At 46.9% G+C, this 14,699-nt stretch overlaps 1 protein-coding gene across 1 annotated transcript in view; it reads right to left on the bottom strand.

Moving 5' to 3' along the window:
• Positions 1–1,567: 1,567 nt before the first annotated feature.
• Positions 1,568–14,699, bottom strand: part of etaa1 (ETAA1 activator of ATR kinase) — a 39,870-nt gene continuing 26,738 nt past the window's right edge. Inside the window, exons 6-7 of the mRNA XM_033026431.1 lie at positions 11,870–13,965; positions 1,568–2,862 (exon numbers count right to left, since the gene is read on the bottom strand). Coding sequence (XP_032882322.1) covers positions 2,735–2,862; positions 11,870–13,965 — 2,224 coding nt within the window. The 3' untranslated portion in view covers positions 1,568–2,734. The remainder of the gene's footprint in view (positions 2,863–11,869; positions 13,966–14,699) is intronic.

Below are 14,699 nucleotides of genomic sequence, written 5' to 3'. Positions count from 1 at the left end.
AGGGAGAGATAGATCAGCCACGATTGAATGGAGGAGTAGACTTGATGGGCCGAATGGCCTCATTCTGTTCCGATCACATGACTTTATGATTAGTGAAAGGCTTGGACAGAGTGGATGTGGAGACTACACAAAAATGCTGGAGAAACTCAGCGGGTGCAGCAGCATCTATGGAGCGAAGGCGATAGGCAACGTTTCGGGCTGAAACCCTTCTTCAGTGTGAAGAAGGGTTTCGGCCCGAAACGTTGCCTATCTCCTTCGATTTCCCAGCATCTGCAGTTCCTTCTTAAACAGCTGGATGTGGAGAGGATGTTTCCACTAGTGGGAGAGTCTAGGACTAGAGGTCACAGCCTCAGAATAAAAGGACGTTCTTTTAGGAAGGAGATGAGGAGAAATTTCTTTAGTCAGAGGGTGGTGAATCTGTGGAATTCTTTGCCACAGAAGGCTGTGGAGGCCAAGTCGATGGATATTTTAAAGCAGAGATGGATAGATTCTTGATTGGCATGGGTGTCAGAGGTTTAGGGGGAGAAGGCAGGAGAAAGGGGTTGAGAGGGAGAGATAGATCAGCCATGATTGAATGGTGGAGTAGACTTGATGGGCCAAATGGCCTAATTCTGCTCCTATCCCTTATGATCTTCATAACAGAAAATCTTCACAGTTTTGCAATATGAATTGCCACAATTTTGACAAGCACTCATCCAAATACAGAAAGTGAACTATTCCCATAGGAGTAGTAAAGGGAACCGTGTCTGGGTAAATTGCAAGGTGCATCAGTTTACCATTTTAGAATACTAAATGACTCCTTCCATTTTTTGTTTATTAGATGTCTAGACACTTAGTTAAAAAAACTCCAGGTATACATAAACACTTACATATGTACACTTGCCAAAGTATTATAGTACAGCTGAAACCTACTGCAAAGAATAATGCTGCATAGTTGGATCATTACAATTGCTCTCTGACCACTCTAAGAGCCGAGACTGCAAACATTAGCGACACAGTACACACAAAACTGTATCAGATTTAACTAAATAAGGCACGTATTTAATAACTGACAAAGCATTACAATAATTTCACCGGGTTATTGAATTAAATAAAGCACTGGCCAGAGTCAGGAATATTTTAATTCAATGCCCATGTTTTGAGGTAGATTTTAAAAGATAACAGAAAGTGTGTTTGTGATAAAACATTTATTTAAGGGGCTGTCCCACTTACGCAATTTTTTTCGGCGACTTGCCGGCACCCGTCATTAGTCGCAGCAGGTGGCCAATAATTTTCAACGTGTTGAAAATCCAGTGGCGACCAGAAAAAGGTACGACTCTTTGGGCAACTAGTCACGACCATACAGGCTTCACCCGTGACGCCTGTGTGGTCGCGAGTAGTCGCCCAAAAAGAGTCGTACCTTTTTCTGGTCGCCGCAGGATTTTCAACACGTTGAAAATTTTCGGCGACCTGCAGCAACTAATGACGGATGCCGGCAAGTCGCCAAAATAAAAAATCACGTAAGTGGGACAGGCCCTTTATGCAGTAAAATTTACAGTACATTATCAGTCACAAAAATGTCAACACATTAAAAAATGTAATTCCAGCTTTATTCTCAAGACAAACAAGCTGAACACAAGGTTGTATTTGTGCCAGACTGTGTATAGAAGCTGACCTTTCATTATATCAAATGCAAATGAACTAAAAAGAGGGGAGACCTGTTTACGTTTTTACTTAGCTCCACAAATTAACCTAATGTAACTTTTGTCATTTTGTGCCATGGAGTTTTATGATTTCCACGATTCTTCTCACTGTTCTGGGAAAGTAATTAAAGTGTTAAAAATAGATAGCTCAAATGGTGTCATTGGAAATTTTAGCTGAGTTCCTTGTCATCGGAATCGCGACTCAGGCAATTCCAAAATGTCAACTGAAAAGATCGTAGCAACATTAAACAGCAATAAGAAAAGAAAACCACACACATACTTGCAGAGTCTCCTTAGGATGGGATACCTTTCACAACAAGGATGCACCTCTTGGAAGCACTTCATTCGAAAAACAAAATACATAAATTAAACTAAGATGAACTATTTAAATAATACTTAGTGCAGCTCATAATTGTGCCATTCAATCAGAGAAGGCTGAGAGAGAAGTTGCTGTTGTCTCCAGTTCAAATTTTGATTGGGAATTCAAGGGAACTGGAGATAAGACACAAAATGCTGGCGTAAACTCAGCGGGACAGGCAGCATCTCTGGAGAGAAGGAATGGGTGACGCTTCGGGTCGAGACCCTTCTTCAGACTCTCTCCTCAAGGGAACTGTTTCTGGAAAGGTCCCACAATCAAACTCCTGGCCAAGGCAAATCCATACAGACCCGTTTCATTAATGCCAGTCTTGGCCAAGTGGGACTTTTCTCAGGTGGGTAGCAAGAGGGGAATCTTTAATCCTTGATTTAAAGGAGAAATATAATCCAAGAGTTGTCTCTGGTTTTCATGAGTAACTCCTGCATCCTGTACCTGGAATCCTACTGGGCCTGGAGAGGATACAGGGGAAGCACTAGCAGAACAGAGAGCTGTGGGGAAAAGCCGAGACTTCATCATGATATTATCAGTGGGATGATGAAACAAAGTCCAACTGAGTAAGAGAGATTCTGAGTGCTTCTGTTTAGTACGACAGAAGCAACGCCCATTTCTCTGGCCTTACCACCACTTTCCTGCGGTTTCTTTGTTACTTTCCTATAATAGAGTCATCATTTGGAGATCACACAGTTGGCGGGTAGTTACAGCTGGCTTGGATTTTCATCTTTCTCCGGGCTACAGCCGCTTGCTTCTTTTTCTCGATCTCTTGCAGAGAACACTTTGCCGATCTCCTCCCCGCCAGTTCGCCAACTGCACAAATCAAAAAACACAGAACGCAATCGTCTTTGAGACAAACAACAGCTTTTGTACAGCTTTCCGCGCATCGCCCGCTAACCACTGAAGGCTGTGGAGGCCAAGTCAATGATAGTTTTATGGCAGAGATAGATAGATTCTTGATTAGTGCAGGAGTCAATAGACAATAGGCAACAGGTGCAGGTGAAGGCCACTCGGCCCTTCGAGCCAGCACCGCCATACATAGAAACATAGAAAATAGGTGCAGGAGGAGGCCATTCGGCCCTTTGAGCCAGCACCGCCATTCAATATGATCATGACTGATCTTCAAAGTGGCTGATCTTCAATCCCTTCAATGTGATCATGGCTGATCATCCACAATCAGTACCCCGTTCCTGTCTTCTCCCCATATCGCCTGACTCCGCTATCTTTGTCAGAGGTTATGGGGAGAAGGCAGGAGAATGGGGTTAGGAAGGAGAGATGGATCAGCCACGATTGAATGGTGTTGACCTGATGGGCTGAATGGCCATATTCTGCTCCTATCACTTATGAAGTTGAAGTCTAAATTTTGAAACATGGTTAAGATGGACACTAAGTGCTAGAGTAACCCAGTAGGTCAGGCAGCATCTCTGGAGACAAGGAATAGGTGATGTTTTGGTTCGAGACCCCCTCGTCAGACTGAGAGTCAGGGGAGTGGGAAGCTAGAGTGATGAAAAGGTACAGAACACATCAGAGCTGGCACCGATGGCCAAGGAGCCCACAACGGTCCATTGTTGGCTGTGGGAGTGGTGATAATGAAGGGAGACGAACGGTGAAACCAGCAGGATGACTAGGTTTGGGGAAAGACAGAGAGAGGGAAATGATCAGTTGTTGTGGATCACCAGAAATGATTATTTACCAGGGAAGACATTTCAAGAGATACGACTGATTGGATCTAGCCCAAGTGGGAGGAGAGAAGTAAGTCGATTCCTACCCGGACCGGACGTGAGCACACAGTTAGCTGCAGACTCCGCCCAGGACAGGAAGGCTCTGCAGGAACGGAAGGGACGTCACGACCGCGGTGCCACAGGTGCTGTCGCCGAGGGAGGACGGACGGAGCCGCGGCTCGAGAGACTAACAGAGACTAACAGAGGCAAAGAGGTTTGCCACGCACTGCAAGGGAGCAGTGGACCAGACAGGAAGAGCGGACGGAATTACCACTAGACAGCCAAACCAGTAGGTAATTTACGGCTGGGGTGAGTACTTTCCCATTTATAGGAGGTAGGATTATATAAATAAGGGGTGTATCAATACAGTAGGGGATTCTTAAATAGGACCAGTTAATTACTTATATAAGATGGGCGGTCAGGAGATGTGCCAATACTGCGAGATGTGGGAATTTGTCGACACCATTGATGTAGAAGATCCCTACAGCTGCAGTAAGTGTTTGAGGCTAGAGGAACTCCAGCTCCGCATTGATGAGCTGGAGACCCAACTTCATACGCTGCGGTACATCAGGGAGGGGGAGTATTACCTGGATGTTTTGTGCCAGGGGATGGTCACACCGACCAGTTTAACTAATTCAGTAGGCAGTGAGCAAGGAAAGGAAGGTGTGGCCATAAGCGAGGCAGGTAGGGGGAACCAGGAGGAGATGCGGCAGGAGCCACAGCCCTTGTCCCTGACGAGCATGACCGAGGCTCTTACTCAATGTAAGGACGGGATCAGGGGCTGTGGGAGGGATGAGCAACCTGGCTGCAGCACCGTGGATCAGGAGGCCATTCAAGAGGGGGGAGTTAGAAGAAATGCCATAGTGATAGGGGATAGTATTATTCGGGGGGTAGATAAGGTTCTCTGCGGCCAGCAGAACATGTCCCGAAGGCTGTGTTGCCTACCCGGTGCTAGGGTTAAGGATATCTCTGCGATGCTGGAGAGAAATTTGCAGAGGGAGGGGGAGGATCCAGTGGTCGTGGTCCATGTGGGGACCAATGACATAGGAAGGACGAGGAAGGAGGATCTGCTGAAGGAGTTTGAGCAGTTAGGGAATAAATTAAAAAGCAGAACCTCGAGGGTACTGATCTCCGGATTGCTACCTGAGCCACGGGCCAAATCGGCGAGGGTACGTAAAATTAAAAAGCTAAATGCGTGGCTCAAAGACTGGTGTGGGAATAATGGGTTTGGTTTCTTGGGCCACTGGCACCAGTACTGGGACAGGGGGGATCTGTTCTGTAAGGACGGACTTCACCTGAACGGTGCTGGGACTGGGGTCCTGGCAAATCATATAACTAGGGCAGTAGAGAGGTCTTTAAACTAAGTAGCGGGGGGGAGGTATCAAGGGGGGTAATAACGGCAGGGGTAGAGGAAATAGAGCAGGGTATCAGTGGGGAAGCGGAAAGTCAAAATGTGACAGGAGACAGAATGTGTGAAGATAAAGCTTTAGATGTAAAAGGGGCAAAAACGGAAAGGAAGGGTAGTAAAAATCATCTGAAAGTGCTTTATCTAAATGCACGGAGTATTCGTAATAAGATAAATGAATTAACGGTGCAATTAAGTATATAGTTATGATATCGTGGCCATTACGGAGACATGGCTGCAAGGGGATCAGGACTGGGAGTTAAATATAGAGGGGTACTCGACAATTAGGAAAGATAGACAGGAAAGAAAGGGAGGAGGGGTGGCCCTTTTAATAAGGGAGGGAATAACGGCAATAGAGAGGAAGGATATTGCGTTGAAGGATCAGGATAGTGAAACAGCTTGGGTACAGATAGAGAATAATAAGGGGAAAAAAAACACTAGTGGGTGTAATTTATAGACCTCCAAATAGCTGTGACGCTGTTAGTCAGAACATAAATCTGCAAATAGTTGACGCATGTAAAAAGGGAACTGCTGTAATCATGGGGGACTTCAATTTTCATATTAATTGGGCAAACCAAACTGGGCAGGGTAGACTAGAGGAAGAGTTTATAGAATGTATTAGAGACGGGTTCCTAGAACAGTATGTCACAGAACCGACAAGGGGGGAGGCAATCTTGGATCTGGTCCTGTGTAATGAAGCAGGATTAATTAAAAATGTCATAGTTAGGGACTCGTTGGGAACAAGTGACCACAATATGGTCGAATTCCATATTCAAATAGAAGGGGAGCAGGTTGAAACTCAGGCTAGGGTGCTTAGTCTAAATAAGGGGGATTATGAAGGTATGAGGACTGAGCTGATCAAAGTTGACTGGGATAGCAGACTCAAGAATAAGACGGTACATGAGCAGTGGTGTACGTTTAAGGGTATACTGTATAACCTTCAAGAAAAATTTATTCCTATGAAGAAAAAAAGGGGTAAGGGTAAGAACAGTCAGCCATGGCTCAGTAAAACTATAAAGGATAGTATTCGGCTGAAGGCAAGGGCATATAAGGTAGCCAGAGATAGTGGGAGGGTAGAGGATTGGGAAGCATTTAAAGGTCAGCAAAAAATAACTAAGAGATTAATTAAGACGGGGAAAATAGACTATGAAAGGAATTTAGCGAACAACATAAAAACTAATAGTAAGAGTTTTTATAGCTATATAAAAAGAAAAAGGGTGGCTAAGGTGAACGTTGGTCCATTGGAGGGTGAGACTGGAGAGTTGTTGGTGGGGAACATGGAAATGGCAAAGGCATTAAACGAGTATTTTGTATCAGTCTTCACCATAGAAGACACAAAAAATATTCCAACGCTGGATAAACAGGGGGCGGTAGGAATGGAGGAGCTAAATACTATTAAGATCACCAAGGAGGTGGTATTAGGGAAATTAATGAGACTGAAGGAGGATAAATCCCCTGGGCCTGATGGATTACATCCAAGGGTCTTGAGGGAGATAGCGGTGGGGATTGTGGATGCATTGGTGATAATTTTCCAAAACTCCCTGGAGGCAGGAACGGTCCCAGTGGATTGGAAAATGGCCAATGTAACACCTATATTTAAAAAAGGAAGTAAACAGAAGGCGGGTAACTATAGACCGGTTAGTCTAACATCGGTGGTGGGTAAAATGTTAGAGACAATTATTAAAGAAACACTAACGGGGCACTTGGATAAACATGACTTCATCGGACAGAACCAGCATGGTTTTGTGAAGGGGAAGTCCTGTTTAACGAATCTGCTCGAATTCTTTGAGGAAGTAACAACCCGGGTGGATAAAGGGGAACCGGTGGATGTGGTATACTTGGACTTCCAAAAGGCTTTTGACAAGGTGCCACATAAGAGACTATTGCTAAAAATAAAAAATTATGGGATTGGGGGTAATATATTAGCATGGGTAGAGGATTGGCTAACAAATAGGAAGCAGAGAGTGGGGATAAATGGTTCATACTCGGGATGGCAACCGGTAACTAGCGGGGTTCCGCAAGGGTCGGTGCTGGGACCCCAGTTGTTCACAATTTATATAAATGATTTGGAGGAGGGAACCAAGTGTAATATATCAAAATTTGCGGACGATACAAAAATGGGAGGAAAAGTAGGGGATGAGGAGGATAGGAAGAGTCTGCAAAAGGATATAGATAAGCTAGGTGAGTGGGCAACAACTTGGCAGATGAAATTTAATACTAATAAATGTGAAGTCATTCACTTTGGGAAAAAAAATGATAGGGCAAGTTATTTTCTAAATGAGGAGGAGCTGCGTTGTAATGCAACGCAAAGGGATCTAGGGGTATTAGTACATGAATCACTGAAAGTTAGTATGCAGGTGCAGCAAGCAATCAGGAAGGCCAATGGAGTTTTGGCCTTTATTGCTAGGGGGATTGAGTATAAAAACACGGAGGTCTTGCTGCAGCTGTACACAGTATTAGTGAGACCACATTTGGAATACTGTGTACAGTTCTGGGGTCCATACTTAAGAAAGGATGTACTAGCCCTGGAGGCAGTGCAGCGAAGGTTTACAAGATTAATTCCTGCAATGAGGGGATTGACATATGAGGAAAGGTTAAGTAGGCTGGAACTCTACTTTTTGGAGTTTAGAAGAATGAGAGGCGATCTCATTGAAACATATAAGATCGTGAGGGGCCTTGATCGGGTGGATGCACCGAGGATGTTCCCAATGATCGGGGAAACTAGAACTAGGGGACATAGTTGCAGAATAAGGGGGGGCTCTTTTAAAACTGAGATGAGGAAGAACTTCTTCACCCAGAGGGTGGTTAATTTATGGAATTCACTGCCCCAGGGAGCAGTGGAAGCAGAAACTTTAAATATATTTAAGACTAAAATAGATGGTTTTTTAGCTGCCAAGGGGATAAGGGGCTACGGGGAGAGGGCAGGGATATGGACCTAGGTATGGTTAGTATAGTAAGACCTGAGTGATCTCCTGGACAAGTGTCGATCGCCTGGATTGGGGTCGGAGAGGAATTTCCCGGATTTTTTCCCGAATTGGACCTGGGTTTTTATCCGTTTTTTTGCCTCCCCCAGGAGATCACGAGGTTCTTGGGGTGGAGAGGGGTGATAGCGGTATAAAGGGGAGGGTAGTGTCTTGTGTTCTGTGTCTTGTGTCTACTGTTTGTGGGTAAGTGTGTCTGTTTAGTGTTCAGCCATGAGCGAATGGCGGTGCGGGCTCGACGGACCTGGTGGTCTACTCTCGCACCTACTTTCTATGTTTCTATGTTTCTAAGACAGATTCAGTTGAGACAAGAACAAATTATATGGAGTCAGACCCAAGCAGTCCTTCCAGGTGTGGCAAAGGTTCACCTGGATCTCCTCCAACCTCATCTATTGCATCCGCTGCTCTAGATGTCAGCTGATCTACATCAGTGAGACCAAGCATATGCTTGGCGATCGCTTCGACCAATACCTCCGCTCGGTTCGCAATAACCAACCTGATCTCCCGGTGAGCTCAGCACTTCAACTCCCCCTCCCATTCCGAATCCGACCTTTCTGTCCTGGGCCTCCTCCATGGCCAGAGTGAGTCCCACCGCAAATTGGAGGAGCAGCACCTCATATTTCGCTTGGGTAGTTTACACCCCAGCGGTATGAACATTGACTTCTCCAATTTCAGGTAGTCCTTGCTTTCTCCTTCTTTCCCCTCCCCTTCCCAGCTCTCCCACAGCCCAGTCTCCACCTCTTCCTTTCTTCTTCCCGCCCCCTCCCCCCACATCAGTCTGAAGAAGGGTCTCGACCCGAAACGTCACCTATTCCTTCGCTCCGTTGATGCTGCCTCACCCGCTGAGCTTCTCCAGTATTTTTGTCTACCTTCAATTGTTCCAGCATCTGCAGTTCCTTCTTAAACATATGGAATCACTGAAGTTAAGGGCCTGTCCCACTTCCATGCGACTGCATGCGTTTGGCGCGACCAAAACGGAAGCGGAGTTCGTGCTAAGTTCGCAGAAAGTACGCACTAAGTTCGTGCGTGACGTAATTCGCGTCACTCACTGATCAGCTGGGCAGGAGGCGGGCCGACTGAATTTGGGCGTCGCACGTGTCAGGCGGTGACGTCATCGCGCAACGGCACGCCGGGCGGATGACATCATCACGCAACGCCACGCTCTAGGCGTACGCCGTCAAGACGCTGCGTACGCCCTTAATGCGCCTGCGGGTCGACATGCCGTTGGCGCGCGGAATTTTCGGACAGTGCGGGATTTTTGGAGCCCCGCGTGATGTCGGGACCCTCCCCGCACAACTCCATACGCCTCTGCGCTTGGAAGTGGGACTGGCCCCGCGCGGCCGGTACGCCTCAAGCGACCACATTTGGTCGCGCCAGACGTTTGCAATCGCTTGCAAGTGGGACAGGCCCTTTACTTTCACCGACTTTCCTCCGCAATTGTCCTAAACCAGCCTGGCGTCGCCACAAACTCCAAAACAGCTGATATGCAAAGTAGAGCTGCTACCTCACAACGCCAGTGCGGCACGGCGGTCTGTACGGAGTTTCCACGTACTCCCCGTAACCTGCGTGGGTTTTCCCTGAGATCTTCGGTTTCCTCCCACACTCCAAAGACGTACATGTTTGTACAGGTCTGAAGAAGGGTTTGTAGGATAATTGACTTGGTACAAATGTTTTTTAAAAAGTCGTCCTTAGTGTGTGTGTGTGTAGGGCAGTGTTAGTGTGCGGGGATCGCTGGTCGGCGTGGACTCGGTGGGCCGAAGGGCCAGTTTCCTTGCTATATCTCTAAATTAAACTAAAGTCAGTTAGTTTAAGAAGGAACTGCAGATGCTGGAAAATCGAAGGTAGACAAAAATGCTGGAGAAACTCAGCGGGTGAGGCAGCATCGTAGCTGAGATGAAACCCGCTGAGTTTCTCCAGCATTTTTGTCTACTCTAATCTCAGTTAGCGTCTGTGGAGAACACGGATGATCGATGTCGTGGGTTGGGATCCTTCTTCAGCGATTGCAGTTGGGGAGAAAGGTGAGGGCAGAACAAAGCCTGGCAAGTGATAGGTGATACAGGCCAATTTATCTTCCTTAGTTCCCACAAAAGGCACTGGGCCCTTACCTCCCACTGCAATCACATGAAGATTTTATCACAAAGCCTAAAGGGGCTGTCCCACTTGGGCGACCTAATTGGCAAGTTTAGAAGTGTTTTAAAAAAATGACATGTTGAAGACCTCCTTCGACTATGTTGAAGACTAGCTATGACTAGCTTCGGGAAATTTGAACACAGAATAGTGGAGAGTGAAGACAACCTCCTTCGATCTCCTTCGACTATGATGAAGACTATCTACGATTACCTTCGACTACCTACGACTAACATACCCGACCTACTACGACTAAACCTACGAGTAAAAAAACGCATCGATTTTATACATGGCAACCTTTTTATACTCGCGGGCATTTTTTAACATATTGAAAAAAAAACGCCGCGCCCTAGCTGAGGCCTCGATTACGCGTGGACCACTCACGAGCATGAAGGAGAGTTACAAAGAAATTCCTACGACCTTGTGTCGACCATGCTGCGAGTACGAGTCGAGGGCAAACTCGGATTAGGTCGCCCAAGTGGGACAGGCCCCTTAACTGTGTTTTTCCTCCCTCCCTCCCCACCACCGCTACAATCTCATTAGTCATCATAAGTGATAGGGGTAGAATTAGACGATTCGGCCCATCCAGTCTACTCCGCCATTCAATCATGGCTGATCTATCCTTCCCTCGGAACCCCATTCTCCTGCCTTCTCCCCATAACCTCTGACACCTGTACTAATCAAGAATCTATCTATCTCTGCCTTAAAAATATCCACTGATTTGGCCTCCAGTCAAGTCAAGTCAAGTTTATTCGTCACATACACATACGAGATGTGCAGTGAAAAGAAAAGTGACAGCCTTCTGAGGCAAAGAATTCCATAGATTCACCACCCTATGTTTAAAGAAGTTCCTCCTCATCTCCTTCCTAAAGGAAAGTCCTTTACTTCTGAGGCTGTGACCTCTGGTCCTAGACTCTCCCACTAGTGGAAACATCCTCTCCACATCCACTCCAGCCAAGCCTTTCACTATTCTGTACGTTTCAATGAGGTCCCCCCTCATTCTTCTAAACTGCAGCGAGTACAGGCCCAGTGCCGACAAACGCTCATCATGTTATAGATATTTTAGCTGTTTAATAGCATTTATACCAAATGGATGACTACATGAACTGTTATCCTACACCTGTGACATCTGTCCTGACCCAAAACATCACCTATCCATGTTCCCCACAGATGCTGCCTGGCCCGCTGAGTTACTCCAGCACTCTGTGAAACGTCACCTATCCATGTTCTCCACAGATGCTGCCTGACCCGCTGAGTTACTCCAGCACTCTGTGCATTATTTTGTTGTATTAAACCAGCATCTACATTTCTTTGTATCTCCGACTTACTGTTTGTGTTGCTAACTCAGGAAATTATCCCTGTTGAAACAACATTTGAGATCACAGCATGTGGGAAGGAACTGTAGATTCTAAGACACAAAATGTTGGAGTAACTCAGTGTCAGGCAGCATCTCGGGAGAAAAGGAATAGGTGACGTTTCGGGCCGAGACCCTTCCTCAGACTCTTCAGTTGGAACAAATATTCCATTAAAGAGTAACAATTACATATGACTAAATGACTGTTACATGTTGAAAACTAAACACTCACCACCTTTGAGCACTAAAGTCGAGTCTGAAAAATGCCTCTTTAGTGATGGTGTTGGGCTCCAGGTGGTTTTAGTGCTGGGGGCCGACTGAGCACATCTTTCGTGCAGGTCTCTGTTGCCAAACACCTTGTCGCACTGCGCTGAGCGGCTGCTGCTGTTGCCTGGAATACCAGCCAGAGAAGAAGTTGTGATCTTGCTGAAGGTGAACCTGGGTGTCCTGGAAATGCCAGCGGAGCCGGACGCTCTGGGAGCCGGCTGGCCAGCGTTCCCGCCAGGCGTCTGCACGCTCTGCCCTCCGCCAAAGTTTGCCGCAGCCAGAGTCCGCGGCACTTTAGAAGCAGGGGTGGAATTTTTCCAACCAGTCACAGAAGGTAATCCGTTAAAATTCACACCGCACACTTTGGACGTATTTGTCAAAACTTGACCTTGGATATTGCCTGCAGAATTCAAATGGTGGCTCTGTGTAGGTGGTGTGGCTGTGGTACATACCGTGCAGATCAAATCTGTTGACCCAGGCTGAGGACCCAACACGGGCAAGGCATTATGTTTTGCTACAAACTGTCCCTGTTCCCTGTTCAAGGTGGGATCAGAATTTTGGTCTTCGATCAGCTTTTCCACATCGTCACACATGCGGTTTAAATCGTCATCGCTGGTCTCCCATGGGCTTTCCGACTCGGGGAACATGTCCTGGATTTCACTGTAGAACTCAGCGTCGTTCCAATCGTCGGGGGGAAACGGGGAGAGGGTACTCTGCATCTCCACGTCTGCAGCGGCCCGCGGTGGGCTTTTGTCAGCCGCCCTCAGCCCACCGGCCAAGCTCCATTCTGCACCGTCCCAGCGAGTCGGCCTCTGTGAAGCGAGAGAACTCCTCTCTACACTGCCATCGCACCAAGTCGCCCGTTTAAAAGGCGTTGCACTAGCTAAGGAAGACAATGCCCTGACTGGCGCATGAAGGGAACCCCGTTGAGGTGTTGAAGCATCAGAATGACCACAGTCTCTTTTAAGTAGTGTATTAACCAGACTCTGACAGTCTTTACCCAGCTGACACTTTGCAACAGATTGCTCCTCAGTCACCTTCCTGCATGTATTGCTTTGCAATGTAAATGTAATCCTTGGCTTTGCTCTTTCAGACCCCTGCCCAATCAAGGGGTGACAGATCTTTGCTGCTAACTCTATGTCACTGGGTGAGCTGGTGGAAGACTGCACAAGTGATACAGGTGGTCCCGTTCTAGGACTGCCCTGTGGATTGTTAGCATGATCAGTGTCCTGAGTAACTTTGTGGCCAGCACCATGCAAGGACTGGCTTTTGGCCGCAGAGTCGCCCAGCTCTGGGAATTGTGTGATCTGCTGTATAAAAGAGTCATCTTCCATCCAGTCGTCGAAGCCGTCGTCGGCTGGGTCCGATTCTGACGTGCGCGCTGCGGCTGCTCTGCCTTTCGAGGGGACGTTGGTCTCCTCCCCTCGATCCAATACAAAATCTACAGTGGAATCTCCACAAACCAGCTTGGTGTCGCACTTGGAGACGGTTGCGTTACCAAAGAAACGCCCTTTGTCTGGTGGATCCAGTACGATGGGCGAAGATACTTGGGGAATGTCGGTGTCTTTCGAGGCAGTTGGAAAGGAGAAGGTTGGTTCTCCTATCCGTGAGGCAGTAGTGTTTACACCGCGACCAGCGTTTCCTTTCACAGACGTCCAGGCAGCTTTGGCCACGTGACAGTGATCAAATTTTGGGCTTAAGCTTTCATCTCCTGAGAGGCCCTGACTCAAGGGGCGACTGGCATGCTGAGTGGGCCCATCAAACATGGCATTGACAGCAGCTTCAGCCTCCAGATCCAACGACCTTTGGCTGCTACTCTGCTGTGATCTAGGAAGGGCACCACTTCCGTCGTCTTCAACTGGCTCAGCGATTGGGGTCTCGGGTACGTTTCCCAGCGTTGGAAAATCACGGCTTGCCTGCTTAATGCGTAGTGTTTGCTCCGAATCTTCATTATCCAAAATCTCGTTGACTTCGTCACCATAGCTGACAACCTGTTCAACCATAGTTCGATCAAATTCCTTTGCCAACTTCATCAGTTCTTCATCTGTGCTCCTTTGAAATCTGAAATGAGTTAAAAAAAAATTTGAAAACATACTTTAGTTTAGTTTAATCAGGAACTGCAGATGCTGGTTTAAACTGAAGATAGTCACAAAATGCTGGAGTAACTCAGCGGGACAGGCAGCATCTATGGAGAGAAGGAATGAATGACGCTTCAGGTCGAGCCCCTTCTTCGGACTGAGTTCAGAGTTTAGTTTAGAGATACAGTGTACAGAAACAGGCCCTTCGGCCCACCAAGGTGTTGGATAGACTGATGGGACTGAAGGCTGATAAATCCCCAGGGCCTGATGGTCTGCATCACAGGGTACTTAAGGAAGTGGCTCTAGAAATCGTGGATGCATTTGTGATAATTTTCCAATGTTCTATAGACTCAGGATCAGTTCCTGTGGATTGGAGGGTAGCTAATGTTATCCCACTTTTTAAGAAAGGCAGGAGAGAGAAAACAGGAATTATAGACCAGTTAGCGTGACATCGGTGGTGGGGAAGATGCTGGAGTCAATTATAAAAGATGAAATAGCCGCACATTTGGATAGCAGTAACAGGATCGGTCCGAGTCAGCATGGATTTACGAAGGGGAAATCATGCTTGACTAATCTTCTGGAATTTTTTGAGGATGTAACTAGGCAAATGGATCAGGGAGAGCCAGTGGATGTAATGTACCTGGACTTTCAGAAAGCATTTGATAAGGTCCCACTTAGGAGATTAGTGGGCAAAATTAGGGCACGTGGTATTGGGGG

Source organism: Amblyraja radiata, chromosome 8 (genome assembly GCF_010909765.2).
Source record: "Amblyraja radiata isolate CabotCenter1 chromosome 8, sAmbRad1.1.pri, whole genome shotgun sequence".
Lineage (NCBI taxonomy): Eukaryota > Metazoa > Chordata > Chondrichthyes > Rajiformes > Rajidae > Amblyraja > Amblyraja radiata.
Note: the sequence above shows the minus strand (reverse complement) of the source record. Positions and strands in the feature narration are given on the sequence as shown.